Source organism: Epinephelus moara, chromosome 21 (assembly GCF_006386435.1).
Source record: "Epinephelus moara isolate mb chromosome 21, YSFRI_EMoa_1.0, whole genome shotgun sequence".
Classification (NCBI taxonomy): domain Eukaryota; kingdom Metazoa; phylum Chordata; class Actinopteri; order Perciformes; family Serranidae; genus Epinephelus; species Epinephelus moara.
In genome coordinates, this window is record NC_065526.1 from 24,520,139 (window position 1) to 24,535,432 (window position 15,294).

At 39.9% G+C, this 15,294-nt stretch overlaps 2 protein-coding genes across 2 annotated transcripts; both read left to right on the top strand.

The window, feature by feature from the left end:
• Window positions 1-752: 752 nt before the first annotated feature.
• On the top strand, window positions 753-7,409 carry pnhd (pinhead). Its single transcript, XM_050033163.1, has 7 exons — window positions 753-1,047; window positions 1,887-1,982; window positions 2,191-2,330; window positions 2,977-3,253; window positions 4,045-4,226; window positions 5,090-5,148; window positions 7,118-7,409. The coding sequence occupies exons 1-7, from the start codon at window positions 996-998 to the stop codon at window positions 7,266-7,268; spliced, it is 957 nt and encodes a 318-aa protein (XP_049889120.1). The 5' UTR covers window positions 753-995; the 3' UTR covers window positions 7,269-7,409.
• A 1,722-nt stretch (window positions 7,410-9,131) lies between these two features.
• admp (anti-dorsalizing morphogenic protein) lies at window positions 9,132-11,650 on the top strand. Its single transcript, XM_050032889.1, has 5 exons — window positions 9,132-9,479; window positions 9,584-9,720; window positions 9,841-9,960; window positions 10,071-10,260; window positions 10,723-11,650. The coding sequence occupies exons 1-5, from the start codon at window positions 9,185-9,187 to the stop codon at window positions 11,145-11,147; spliced, it is 1,167 nt and encodes a 388-aa protein (XP_049888846.1). The 5' UTR covers window positions 9,132-9,184; the 3' UTR covers window positions 11,148-11,650.
• The last annotated feature ends 3,644 nt before the right edge of the window (window positions 11,651-15,294 follow it).

Below are 15,294 nucleotides of genomic sequence, written 5' to 3' on the forward strand. Positions count from 1 at the left end.
TTTGCTGAAACTCCATGATAGGAATCAACAATTGAAACTGTTGAGGGTGTCACCTTAATCAAGGTGTCTGAGTGCCGACGACTCTCTGAACGATGATCCGTTGATCCCGGGGAAAATGAGGGGATCATATCAACACTTCAAAGAAGAACTAACACCTTATTAAGATATGAGTAGAGAATCGGTAAAAAATGCCAATATTGTAACATAGTTAAAGATCTTTTCTGCAATTAAATAAGACTTTATAAAACATTATGTGGTGTATGAAAGGAACAAAACAGAGTATTTAGGTTGGGCCTTTTAGATGTATTTGTTTGAGGTGTTCTCTGGGCTTTGTTAATGGTATACTTTGTCCTTAGTTCAGGAAAAGAAACTCATAAATGTTCCATATAAATGTACCGACATGTCTGACAATGTGTCACCTACAAAGTAAGCTATTCTAATTCTTAATTTTGTTTTTCCTCTGAGGAGAAAAAGAAGCTGAGATTTGAAGGGCAGTTCTTGAGAAGTCTGGCCATTTGGTGTCACGTTGAATAAACACAAAGGTGCTGGAGTTTTCTGAAGGGGAGGCTGCGGCCCCCACGCTGATCCTGTTTATGTGCTTGGGCCGGGTTTTGTTTTAAGTCAGAGGTGCTAAACACCTTCCCCCTGAGATAAAAGATGATTAATGCTTTTGAATGAGCGACGCTTTAATGGCCCGAGGCTACTTAAGCACTTCATTAGGGTGAGCTCAGGCTGATCGACACACTCGAGCCACTGGGTCCCTCACAGCAGAAACATTGAAGCTGCAGAGATTTCCTTTGAAGTGGCCCCTACTTGGAAGAACTCAGCATGGAAATTTGATTAGCTCTCACTTTTTTTGACCCCACACCACTTTGAGAGCTTGTTTTCAGGTGACATCTGGGGCTGAAGCTTGATCCCATATAAATATCAGAGGCGTCAGTGAGCAGAGGGACACTCAGTATCTGGCAGCTGAGGAGCAGAATCGGACTAAAGCCATGGATGTACCCCGGCTATTTCTTCTCCTCCTGTGTGCCCTCCACCTGACCTGTAAGTACTGCTTGCTTTATTCTATTCTGAGTAGAGCTGCAATGATTAGTCGATTAACAGATCAGTTGATGGAAAGAAAATTAATCTCCAACCGTGCTGTCATATTTCAAGCATCTGCTGGTTGTAGTTTCATGTGTGTGAGATTTTCTTTGTCATTTATGATAGAAAAGGAAAAGTCTTTGGGATTTGGGCTGTTGGTTGGACAAAGGGAGTTATCTGAAGATGTTCCTCTGGGTTCTGGGAAATTGTGATGAGCGTTTTTTCAATTTTTGACATTTTATAGACAATCAATTAATTCATTGTGAAAATATTCAGTGCAGTTAGTTGCACTGTGACGTGTATAGAAGCAGCAATAGCTGTTCGCTAACTGGACTGACAGCAATCTGCTCAAATGTACTTGCTTATCCCTTCTGCTACAACTGGTAAACATGAGTGTAGAGGAGGGTTTGATGCTGCACAGCAACGTGGGGTCATTCACCTTCCATTGAACTAAATAGCTGAAATAGCTAAAAAGTTTTTCTTCTTTTGATGCATATCCAAAATGAACGTTTCCAGAAGAACATAATCATGCAAAATACATGAAAAACAAATGATTAAGAGTGACTTTTGTTCAGATATCCATCTAAATAACTGCTAATTACAGCTTTTCATTACCAAATGACCTTGAAGAAATTGAATTTCTGCACTTTTGCACCGCATGTTTTCTCGAGGATCTGAATATGCTCATTTTGGAAAAATATGATGTTTTAAAGCACTCGTAAAGAAAGAGTACACTTACTCTACATCAAGTAAAACTGCTAACAATGTTAACTCTCTGATGTTTGTGTTATGTTTTCTAGTGACCGGAGTGTTGAGCAAACACATAGATCACAGAAACCTGGTCAGGCAGAGACTGTGCTGCAAAAGACAGAGCCACTTTGTCTACATTGGACAAGGTAAAGTACCACCATGTGTTTGTCCAACAGTAAATGCATGTCTGTAGTCCTCTAACAGAAACAAGAGTATGATCTCAAACAGACCAAGAAATTTTCAAGCAACTGAGATAAACAAAAACTGTATTTTTGGTAATAATATAATCATTTTTATAACAAAAATTCTGTCTGACATCAGATCGATTATGTGTGTGTCCCTCTCTCTCCACAGACATCTCTGGGAGTCCTGTCAGTGTTGATGTGGGAATGTGCAGGTCTCACTGTGGGGGAACATCCAGGCCGTCACATGAGGCAGGACCGCAGGATTACTCCAAACATTCCTCAATGCTGGAATTTCTCAGGAGCAAGAAAGTAAGTGAAGTTCGAATGAATGAACGAATGGCTATATTTCGAACCAATAAAAAAAAGATAACAGTGTCCGACAAGGAGTAGGTAGAAGTAAAATGTGTATGTCCCTACCCCTTTCTTACATTTCTTTTTTATAACAAATTCCCAGATTTATTCACAACTATCAACTATCCCCAGTCTATTTACCACCCAATTAAATAAATAACTAATAAGCCCAGTTTATTTACAATCCAAGTACCAGCCAGTGTTACAAAATAAACATGCACCCCCCTAACACAACCTTTCTTCATCTAGGCCTATGTATCTGCCTGACATATCTTTTTTGTGTAGCAAGTTCCCCCAGTAGGCCACTAGAGGGCGCTGTAAATTTGTAATTGTCTGACAAAGTTGTCCTGAACTCTGGTGGGCCTTTACATGGTACTGAAACGCCATAAAGCATTTATTTAAGCATTCAAATCATTATTAATATTTGTATAAGATTAGTTCTGATGAGGAACTTTGCACACATCATGCAATTCAACTACTCATCATAAACTACAAGTCTAAAAACACAAATATCTCGAGAATAATTTGCATTGTTTACATGAAAGCACACAGAAACATGTTTAGACATGTATAAACCAAACAATAACCTCTCGCCTTACATAAGCTGAGAGCGCCCGGCCCTGCAGCTCCAGAGAGCCCGGGAGCGCTCAACCAGCTGCCCTCCTGCGGGATGAACCAGGTGTGTGAGCCGACCGGGATGCGTGTGGACCGGCTGCTGCTGCTGGAGGGACCCCGGGAGGTGGAGGTCATCGAGGAGTGCCACTGTGAGATCAAGCTGACCCAATGCATCCGCGTCCCGGCACTGAGGACTTATTACTCCGAGACTCCCTATGAGACAGTCATCGACGTGGGAGGATGCTCCAAGTCCAAGGGCTCACCAGGTGTGTATGTGTGTGTGTGTGTGTGTGTGTGTGTGTGTGTGTGTGTGTGTGTGTACCTGTCTGTTTCAGATACCACAGACCAAAACAGGAAGAGGGGCTCCTCTGAACAGAGAGCAGCATAACAAATGAAAAATGGCTGACTGAGAGATGGGAAGTTGCCACCTGGATAGAAATATTGATTATCAACAATGAGGCTGCAAAAATATGCAGTCAGTTGGTAAATTAGCCTATTAAAATATAAATCAAAGGACTTTAATTGGTATGAAGAGTTTCAGTGATGTGAGAACAACCAAGAGAGAGAACTTTTTTTCACAGCCTTCACATAATTTGTATTTTACACCCAAATAATAATAAAGTGCTTATCGCCTTTAAAGCTACCCTGATACAAAGAGTACAGTGTCACTATGTTGATTTATTGATACACATTAAACTACAGCATGTTTGTGACCTAAGTTAAACATTGTAACAGCATATATAGTTAAGTTATATTGATATTTACTGGAGGCCCATAGTCAAAGCCGCCCCTGCACTGTTGGCAATGCACCAATTGGATTTATATCAAGATTTTAACTAAATGTACATACATAATATAGTGTGTTTGATTGTAATCAAATTGTAAATATCCAGACATTCCTGATAAACACTGTAATTTAACAGCATCAGAACAAAATACAACTAAAATTGTTTTGTGATCACAAAGTTTGTTGGTCTGTTCACATTTGGATCACAGATTACAATAGAGCTGCTCCTCCTGGCTGTACCCTAATTTTTCTTTTTTTAATCTTTCACAGAGGGATTTTCTTGTGTCCCCACCAAGTTTGACTCCGCATTGGTGGAAACCCCCAACAAAGTGGATGTCATCCAGACAGTGGCGGCCTGTGAGCTGAAGGAAAGCTGCTACAGAGTCCCATACGTGGAGTATTACTATGAAATAGTCCAACATGCAGATGGAATCAAAGAGGAGAGGCTCAAAGTAGGTGCAAACTCTGAAGTATGATGAAAACGTTGAATTTGTAGTTCTCAGAAGTCATTAGTCTTGTTTATGAGAAACAAAAAATGTGTGTGAATCCAGCTTTATATTTGAATCCAGCCTTTCAAAATAAGATTCATTTCTCCTGTGATTAGCATGGCGTACTTAACACTAGAGGGGTGATTCATTTGTGATGCTGCTTTCACACTCTCTTTTGTAGTCCAGTTGAAAGGAAATGAGGCTCTCGATGGGTGCCAGACAGTAATGAAGTATCTTTATGCAACAGACACATGTGTGGAAGACAGCACTTAATCAAGCTAATCCACTGGCCAGAGGCTGGACTGCAGGATGTGTTGCATTGCTTATTCATGCACAACCTGCAACAATACACATGATAGACTGGCAGATTTGAGAGAAGTCCCTGCCCAGCTCCACTCAGGGAAAATACTGTTAAAACCTGATTTAAACTGCTTTGTTGGTCATGGAGAAAATGAGGATTTAGACTCATTAATCTCTGTTAAACTTCTACCTTTCACAAAAGCCCCACTTTGAAGCGGTTATTATAAAGTTCATCCATGATGCTCTCAATAGCACAAAGATCAATATAACTATTTGTGATTTTAACGTCAAACTTTACTTGATGAACTTTAACATAAGATTTAAATTGTATTCCTGGACATAGTTGGTCATCTGCTGGGCCTCAGCACCAAAGGTGCGAGCACAGTGCAAACACAAATGGCCGCTGCAGGTGTCGAATCGAAGCACTTAACATGCTAAAGAGCAGCTGGACCCCGACTCAACTGGGTCAATATTTGTGACCAGCTGTGAGCTGATTGCCCTCTCTCTGTGTTGCTAATTTTCCACAGGAAATAGACGTGGGCAGATGTTTGGGAGGCTGCACTACAGGAAACCGCTGCCTTCTCAGGTAAGCATGAACACAGCTGCTACACACACCCCCTCACACACACACCTCCTCTGCCTCTCTCATAACAATTGCCTGTGAGCTCTGACACGTTCTGCACTCAGCATGTTGTTCATGTTTAATTCCTTCACCAAATGTCCTTCTTTTATCTTCTGCTTTATTTTAAGATTGCAGACCTATAATAATGTAATATTAATTTATCTGGAATATAAGAAAAGAATAAAAGGTTCATATTACTAAATTACCTCACTGTTCCATCATCAAATGGTTGTAGTTTGATTTTAAGGCACGAGGAGTAACAAATACATTTAAATTTGATCAGCCCCTTTCATGAAGTTTCCCCCTTTAATTTCCCCTTTAGTAGCTTTCAGGTTGTTAAAGTCATGTTTTTCCACATTCTCTGACATTATCACATAAATATCTTGTATCAACCTTCAGCTCTTTATTGAAGCTTTATGGTGTTCACAAACTCCAAGACTCTATATGTGTTTTTTGTTGTTGTTTTTGTTTTTATAGCCACACCATTTTATCAAATTCATATATTCTAGATGTATTGTACCTTGTTTTATAAAAAATGTACCCAAATTCAACTTGACATATTCAGTATGTTTGGAAACTTCTGGGCTTTCAACTCAAATTTAAAATCAAGATTTGTGACCTTGAACATTTTCTTACTATATAGTATGAGCTTAAGATAAGATAAGATACGCCTTTATTGATCCCACAATTGAGAAATTCCTGTGTTACAGTAGTCAAGGAGAAAGTGTCCGATTAAAAATTTCAAAATTTAAAAACTTAAAAACTAGGCATGCAAAAAAACATCTGTGAAATGACTGCCCAAAGGTGGGTCAGTGGGGTTCAAAAGATTAATGCATGTCTGCATGGGATTCATTTTGTGTATTGCAAAGTTGCAATACATTTACACCAGCAGACTGTTGATCAGACTCATACCCTCATTACAAGTTGACACAAGAATTATTGTCATTGAAATGGACAGTAAAAAGTTCCAAAATGTCTGTGGACAGACGGCCGTAACATGAGCATAAAAGAAGCTCACATAACAAAGCTGACTCTCACGGTGTCACTGGATATATCAACAGATAATTCAGGTATTTCATTGATATTTTCTCTGAGAAAGATATATGCTTCAGACATAGGGTTGCAGTGGTACACTGGTTGCAAGGTATACTGTGAAATGGAAATTGACAGTTATCATACCATGTGCTGTTTGCTTATCTACAATACTGAAAAAAAAAATGCAACTGGATGGAGGATCTCACCTTTATTTTATTTTTTAGGTATCTTCCTTCAGGTTTCAATAATATTATAAAATGTTTCTTCAACCAAAAATAACCCCTCTGTTTTCATTCCTTTAAGAGTCATCCTGACTGATAATAATTCTAAAACTCTAATACCGTTAGACGATGAGGCTGCAATATTTTCAGTTATCCTAGTGAAAATCTCATACCTTTGCAACCTTACTCAGGCGACATATCCTCCTGAGACCCTGTGTCCTGATATGAGGGCATCACATTTTGGGTTTACTGGACCTTATACTTCATTCTACTCAACTTAGACCTCTTGTCCTCGTCCTTTTTTTGTCCCATTTAGGAGTAGTAAGACCACATTTAACTAATCCATGTAAAAGCAAGATGGCAGCCTTCTCTGCCAGGTATACAGGTATAAAACCTGATCACATTTTATGGTTGAAACTTGTGAAACTACATCAACTTGTAGTTTGATGTTATAACAATTTTGACCAATTATAGCAACAGTAACAAGCTAAGATGCTGTGAATTTATCATCAGCTTGTTAAAGGACATTTGGACTTTATTGTCTCATTTGAGGATATTGTGACTTTATTATTGTTGACAGTGATTAGTTTGTTTACACATATGGGGTCCTACTGATCCCAAATAGCTATGACAAAATAAAAATTTTAATGTTTTTTTTAATTTATTGTCTTTTGCAGGAGTCCAGCTGATCCAGCAATCTGCCACTTATGGGCGGAAAGACAGTCCAGCTCCTGTGTTCCTCAGGGCTACGAGAGCCACAGCTTCCTCAACCAGCATGGGCAGATACGCACCGTCCTCTCCATCACTTCCTGCCTTTGCCAAAACTGAACACTGCGCCCCCTACAGGAAAACAACCGCCAATCTCTTCTCAGGAGTTGAAGTGTTTTTATTCACAGTCCAATGATGACCCCATCAGATACTATAACATTTGTTTAAGACCTTGCTGCCCCAAAGATTTATTGTATTATATGTAATATATGTAAAAATGATAATTTTGTAAATAAATTTAATACGAAAACCTGTAAGGATTTGTCCTTGGACCACTGTACAACACTCATCCTTTTTCTTTCTCTTATGTGGGGCCAGGTTGCAGGGGCAGAAGGCTTTACAACAAAATTTTTACCAAACTGCTACTAAAACATAACACATCTTGGAAAGGTACATTACCAAGAAAATACACCTTAAATGGTGTATAAGATATTCTACCAAAAAGCAGATACAGTGTGTAATCCTATTTTAAATCCTTATATAAATTGTAATTAGCATAACAAGTACATAAACCTAACTTTTGAGTGAATAAATCAAGTTTTGTAGCAGAAACAGGAGTAAGTATTGTTAGGCCTCACAGATTGTCTTTCTATGAGTCGATAAAGTATAAATCAGTATCAAGGTCTAAAGTTTCAAAGAGCTAAAACGAGGCTTTGAAGAAGCACTAGAAAGGAGCACATGAAAAGCCAACCATTGTTGTAAATGTCCCTTAAAAAAACACACGTGCAGGTCGGTAATAGCTCCTTATTTTGATATGAACGTGTGAAACAACTCTTCTGTTGTTGTTTTTCTCTCATCCTAAGAGAAGGGGTTTTATGACTTGCCTACAAGGTGTCATGTAGAAAAAAACTTTGATGTCCTAAATGTCTATTACAGTGGGGGAAACAAACTTTTTTCAGTGTCAGTCTGTTTTTTGCCCGTGCGTAATCGTGCGTAAAGATCAAAGTGACCAAATGGCACAGTGAGCCATTTGTAAGGGAAAGGGTTGAGCTGGCTTTGGGGAAAAATTAAGTCTAAAGAAGAGAATGTTTATGAGTCCAGGGTTAACAATAATTATCTAATTTATATATATTTTTGTATCTGTGGTGGCCTGTAGCGAAACTCAAAATTCCCAGTGCACATGCCAGTATCAGTATACTGTGCTGTACCCAAATCTCCAGGAAATTCACACTGAAAGCAATGTTCAGATAGACTTATATTGAACTGCTGTATATTTTATAGAAAAAAAAACTCTTTATGAGGAAGAATTAAGGAACTGGCTGGAAGTCACAGTATTCTTTTTAGCACCAGATCAGCTTGAACCATCGCAGGAGGTCAGTCCAGTTGGAGCTCTGTTGCAAGATCAAACTGCAAATTTGCTGATTATCCAGCTGTAACTGGATAAGCGGTTATGTAAATCTCGCGACGTGTAGCCAGCGACACCCGTCTCTTTATCGTAGTAATTGGTTTCCACCTAAGACACTGTGCCCATTATTCTAAAGTAATGGATTCATTTAAGCGCAGTTTACCTCCCATGGTGAGTGCACTTCCTCAAGAGATCAGCTCCAAGTATATCCTGTTCATATTCTTTACACCCATCCACTATAACATGATACATCAGAGAAAATATATCCTAGAACAGCAAAGTCACTGGTCAGTAAGCACCAAGTTTTTTCAAAGGCTGAAATTAGTTTATTTGAGCCTTTATTGCCAGACGTTGGGACAATGGGCTTGACTAAAATCTACAGTCGGGTTCACACCTTGTTAACGCCGCCATTAGTCTCCCTTTATATTCGCTGATTGGTGATTTACATTTGCGACCAAATAGCATCTTTACTGCTGTTTACCAAGGCTTTGGGGGCACTAAAGAGTGAAGGGCCGCATTTGATATAAAAAGTCGAGCTTCCAGGACCCTGCAGTCACTCCAGCTCCAAGCTGCTGGCAGGTTGTATGGTTCGAGGACAAGGACGCACAAGGAATCAACTCAAGCTTCAGAGATGCTGCTGTTTGTGATCAGCTTCACCGCTTTGGTGTGCACCGCCGCTGCACGGCCTTCACTCAGCTACCTGGAGAATCATTTCATGGCTGAGAATGAGTCAGAGGAAGTACGCTCAGCTGCTATCAAGAGACTTTTGGAAGTTTTTGGGATGGAGGACCCCCCTGCTATCCATGGACGCAAGCAGCCACCTCAGTACATGCTCGATCTGTACAACACGGTTGCTGATGTGGACGGTGTGACTAAAGACCCGTATCTTCTGGAGGGGAATACTGTGCGCAGCTTCTTTGACAAATGTAAGATTTGATTTGTGCACGCATTCATTTGCTGCTGACTATTGTAGTCAATGAAGTGTGGTCCCGTTTGTTCTGGTTTCTGATGATGTACTTTTCCATTGCAGTGCGCAGTGAGCAGGTGGAGTTCAGGTTCAATCTGTCCACAGTTGCCAGAACTGAGAAGATTCTTACTGCAGAGCTCCATCTTTTCAAGCTGCGACCTCAGGCAACACTGACATTCAACAGACACCATTTCTGCCAGGTATGTACCACCAGATAAAACTATAGTAACAGAACAGTTGAATGAAATACAGTGAATCCACCCAAATGCATCTCTCCACTGGGCATAACCACAACCCCACATCTCTTCTGTTTGATTCAGGTTAGTGTCTACCAGCTGCTCCACACCAGCAAAAACAACACACAGGGGAAGAAGCTGCTGTCTTCTCGACTCATCCCAGTCCACTCTACTGGTTGGGAAGTGTTCACCATTACACAAGCAGTAAGTACCCACTTCTCTGTGAGGCCTGCATTAACTTCTGTGGGTGTATTCTTGAGCATTACTGCTTGAACTCTGTGTTCTAATTGAACAATGTGAACTTCCTCATGAAGGTCCGCTCCTGGATGATAGATGAAGGCAGTAACCTCGGGCTCCATGTTGTGGTTCGGACCCTGGGAGGAAGCCAGATGGATCTGAAGCTGATCCGCTTTGCTTCAGGACGCAACCACCACCAGAGCAAACAGCCCATGCTGGTCCTGTTTACTGACGATGGCCGCCGCTCTACTACTCTTGAAAGCACAGGTGAGATTTAGAGTAATGTCATTTGATTGATTAAGTTATGTCCAGTGATAGTAAAACATACAGAGGTCAGGTATTTATTTGGTCTAACTCCACATGAGCAGGGGTGTAGGTACAATTTATGGGGCCTTGGGGAGGCTGTGGACCCCCCATTCTCATCCTATGACTTGAATTTCTGTGACAAATCTCTGTCCATTTTATACTCTACAAACACATTATTGTACCATCAGTTATTAGACACATTCTAAAGGAAAGTCTGATGTTCAATGCTAGTTGGCTACTAAAAACCATACCTTCATCAACTGGACAATCACACATTTTTTTAGAGTGAGTGTAATGTGGAAAGAAATAAGATAAAAAGTTTTGAAAAATCAACTTCAGAGGACCTGCTGGACCCCAAGTCAGAAAAAGATACTGTATAAAATGTTGTATTTTCTTACAAAATATTCTCCTTCCCTTCACCAGACCCAAATGATTCCACAGCCTCTTCCAGCCTGCCCCTGGCCCCCATGTCAGGTCCATCCTCCCGCAGCGCCCGCTCCGTGGACTACAGTGAGGAGGAAGGTGCGTCTTCGCCCTGCCAGCGCTTGCCCCTCTACGTCGACTTCGAGGAGATCGGCTGGTCGGGCTGGATTGTGTCTCCCCGAGGCTACAACGCTTACCACTGCAAAGGCTCCTGCCCCTTCCCTCTGGGTCAGAACATGAAGCCGACCAACCACGCCACCGTTCAGTCCATCATCAACGCCCTGAAGCTGATCAAAGGCATTGAGACGCCGTGCTGCGTGCCAGACAAGCTCTTCTCCATCAATTTGCTCTACTTTGATGATGATGAGAATGTGGTGCTGAAACAGTATAATGACATGGTGGCTGGAAGCTGCGGCTGCCACTGACATCAGCTAGTCACTGGTGTCGGGATACATAGACATACTTACTTTATGCTTAGACATACTTAAAAAATACAATGTAAATAGTTTTGTTACATAGATAGCCAGCTGCCCTTTAAAACTCAAATGTAAGTAATGATAAATGTGCAGTGTGTCACATACAGTAGGTGGCATTGTAATATATGTAAATATCCATAAATTATAATATATGGAAGTGATATCGTGTGAAAGATGTGAATGTGTAAATTTTCTGTTGTGAATTGTTACAGTCAGAATAAATGCTGTAAACAAAAGACTGTAGAATGGAGTTATTGGCATACACTCAAAAATTTGACATTATTTTAAGGTCTAAACTAAAGTGTTACTGACTGACATGACAGAAAAGCAAATTCTTTAGCTTTCACAGTGGTCAACATTTGGTCAAAGTAAAGGACACCTTCACAATTCTTGCTACAACAATCTTCCCAATCCTTGCTGTATTTACACAAGAATGTTTGCAGTCTCCTTCAGTGATTAGTTTTCTACTTAACAAAATTTGAACCACAAGAATTGTCACCAGATGATTTCAAAGTAAATTAATCCTCAGTCACAGCATGGATCCATCTTCCTTGCATTTATGTTATCACCAGGCTTGGTATTTCAGGAGGAAAGATAATATCATAGTGGCATGGGGATACACAGGGTGTGTATTTTCCTTCAAAGGCTCCACTAAACAGCTAGGTTTAACCGAAAAGGTCTTGCTATTTTTAAATATGTCAGTTTCTCACAACATGGTGCAGATTTTAAAGGGTTTTCAGTCGTTTTTGATTAAAGCCATTGTGAAAAAAGCCTGAGATTCTGGATAAAATTTACAGGTAAAAGACGATGATTAAGAAGAGGAAGACAGCTGTTAGGCTAGTCTCCAGGGAGGGTGGGTGACGGTCACAACCACGCATTATGGGTATAAAATACTTGACTGCAAGATTAACAGTGCATCAATCTTCACAAGAAGCTTACACCCTTTTGTGGCGCTAAGCTATGAAGACCAATGCAGACAAGTAAAAAAAAAAAAAAAAAAAAAAAAGAAGAGGAAGACATTATCATAACAATTCCTTTACATTGGGTCAGATCATACTGAGTTTTCAGGATTATTGTTAATTCTAACATTGCTTTTATTTTGTTAAAAACAGCTGTAAAGCTTAAAATATTGCTGAAATTAATGTCTTCTAACTCTGATGACGAAGGCAGCAAAATCATTTACAGTAGGCTACAGTAACTATTGTATTTCAAAGCTTTATAAAGTTTTCATGCAATCAAATCGTCTGGTTGCAATAATCTGGTTGCTCTGTGCTGGAAATTCACTGCACTTCAAAATAAAGTGTGTTTTTTACAAATTTGACACATTCATGAGTCACTTGCAGTCCATACAGAGTGGACCCGCGACCCACTTTTGGTCCATGACCCACCAGTTGGGAACCAGTGATCTATAATCTACCTATTCCAATGTGGGAATTAAGTATCTTCAGACAGTTATTTGTCCTTGTATACTAAGAGAAATATATGATATGTTTGCTTTGGTGCCATAATGTGTTTTAAATAAAAGTGCAGTTTCTCAGTTAGAAGATTTTACTTTGTTTTTTCCCACTAAGCATTGTTCTGTCTGACTGGAGCTCTGCAGCTCATGTCTGCAGAGATGCTGCACAACACCCACACCGATACAGTCACGCAGCACGTTGGTGGTCACCCTCAAACAATCTCTATCAACAAACAGGAAGTTCTGAGGTCAGAAACATATGAGTGTGACTTGTCCACAACCACACACAAGTTAAGGAAGTCTAATCTCTTTCAGAATATGTTTGACATTGTACTATATCTGTTTATACACATATAAACAGTCTGCAGATTGACCACACCAAGACTTATGATTTCAGAATAAACTGTTTTATACTAAATAAAAGACAAAAACCATCATTGGTGACAGGAACCATTCTGACAAACACACACAAAAATCCATGACCACTGCAGATCTCACCTGCGTGAAACAAGCGGCCACCAGATTTGAAGGAAACATGTTCCTGCAAAGCAAAGAAACAGAGTACAGGTTAGCTTAGACTGAAAGTTTACATATGATTGAGTCAACTGATCCATTTTGATGCCCACCTATTGAAATCCAGAAAGGCATCTATAGTCTGCAAAGCTTTCACTTTACCACCAGAGGATGCTGAGGAGCTCCTGGTTGAGTTCCCTGGCTGGACAAGAACAGGACTAGGACTACGCCACTGAACACAGATATGAGGGTTGTAATTATGTAATAGAAGAGAGCTTGGAGCCCCATTTTCCCATAAGCCTTCCTTTCCACAGGTGACATTCCTGAAATGAAAAGAGACTGCATTATATAAATGATACTCCATGCTTTAGGTGGATTTGCAAAATTAAAACCACAAAAAAAATTGTTTGACATATACTATATGGGCAATATAGAAGAAGAAGCATTGTGCTTATTCAAACATTTTCACATAGCAAACACACTATATATGAACATAATAAACTAAAACTAAGACATATGCTGAATTACCAATACACCTGTACAATGTAATGCAGTCTACTACCACAGCCCGGCAATAAATCCTACCCCTGTGAACCTTACAGTCAAGTTTTAGGCTGTAGTTAGCGGTTGTGTGGCTGTTTTGGATTACACTGGAATGATGATGCTAATATTCATAGAGGGGACATGCCCCCCTCAGTATTTCAGGCATAAGCATTTGCCTCCCCCCAGTAAAAACATGACAAAATTAAAGATATTTACACCATATATTGCTGCAGAAAAGGCACACATTGGTGCATAAAAATTAACCAGATTGCAGGAAATTAAATGTCCGTTGCTCAAAAATTTCTGGTGTCCCCTGCCTCAAAAAACAAAAACATGTTGTGTTCTTAAGATGAGAATTTCCTGGTGACTAACATCACTGAATTAAACATTTTCTTTGCAGGGTAGGTTTGTCTGAGATACATGGCTGATGTGAAGGTTGATATGATTCTTAAGGACACACTACAATACATACACATATAGCCACACAATGGCGTGTGTGGGGCCATTTGACTGTAACATTCAGGGATCTCACCTGTAATCAGACTGGAGGTGACGAGAAGAAGCACCAGCATCTGTAGCGTCCAAATCAACAGCTCTCCAGGAAAGGTGAAGTATTTATATCTCTGGTGGCTGTCATTTTGCTGGATTGCAGAGCAAAGCCCGGGCCAAGCCCTCAGAAAAACATAGACAAAGGTCATGATGTCAGCGCATCTGTCAAATGACAGAAAATACCAAATGTTGTGCAATCAACACATAGAGCACTGCTGGAAAAACTGGCATTATACTATGAGAAATAAGTGCAATCCTCATGCCCAGAATACAGTACTTAGGTAGAGTAATCTGGTGACTATGGAAGGAGACATGATAGACACACATGGGAGGAGTTTCATCCCAGAATTACATATCCAACACGGTATGCAGACTAACATTGCATGAAAATGAACACCATGTATGAACTATGTATTCAACATTGAGATTCAAAGACTTTACAAAGACGGTGAAGTTAAACCTCAACAAATATTTCATAAAGAGACTTACCTAGGACAACAGCAGCCACAGTGAGAAGAACAAAAGCATTTCTCCTGAGAAAACCTTTAATATTACATTTATTCTGTTGTGAAGAATCCAGACTCGAGGATGCAGAAGTCTCCTGGCATGTCTGGGTACTGTGGACATCTGTAATGTTTACTGCTGTGCTTAGCTTAGACAGACCATTACAGCTGGGTGGCGTCTCCTTCATACTCTGCCCCTACACTCAATATAGCCTGCAGAAGAAAAGACAGGGAGGAAATTTAATGTGTCGATATAGCATTACAAAATATGTCTCTTCATAACACCTCTCCAATGTAGTATAAAATATTTAAAAAGTAACAGACTTTCTATATTTTGTAAAAGAAGATAAAAGAGCACACACAATTCAAAACACAACATGGTTAAAAAGTAATAACATAGAAGGAGGTCTACAGAAATCTGTTTTAAAAGTAATTTAAAAGTTGACCCTTTTGATATGTAATGAAAAAGTCCTCAAGCATTCTTAATTCTGGTGGTGCTGAAGGAAAAACTACAATTCCCTTTTCATTTTCT

What these genes read in the sequence shown, in the direction of transcription:
- pnhd (XM_050033163.1), top strand. Translation starts at nt 996, where the DNA reads ATGGATGTACCCCGGCTATTTCTTCTCCTCCTGTGTGCCCTCCACCTG. An exon ending in GTGTGCCCTCCACCTGACCT is followed by an intron (nt 1,048 to 1,886) that starts GTAAGTACTGCT and finishes TATGTTTTCTAG; the next exon opens with TGACCGGAGTGTTGAGCAAA. An exon ending in AATTTCTCAGGAGCAAGAAA is followed by an intron (nt 2,331 to 2,976) that starts GTAAGTGAAGTT and finishes GCCTTACATAAG; the next exon opens with CTGAGAGCGCCCGGCCCTGC.
- admp (XM_050032889.1), top strand. Translation starts at nt 9,185, where the DNA reads ATGCTGCTGTTTGTGATCAGCTTCACCGCTTTGGTGTGCACCGCCGCT. An exon ending in GCGCAGCTTCTTTGACAAAT is followed by an intron (nt 9,480 to 9,583) that starts GTAAGATTTGAT and finishes TTTCCATTGCAG; the next exon opens with TGCGCAGTGAGCAGGTGGAG. An exon ending in ACAGACACCATTTCTGCCAG is followed by an intron (nt 9,721 to 9,840) that starts GTATGTACCACC and finishes TGTTTGATTCAG; the next exon opens with GTTAGTGTCTACCAGCTGCT.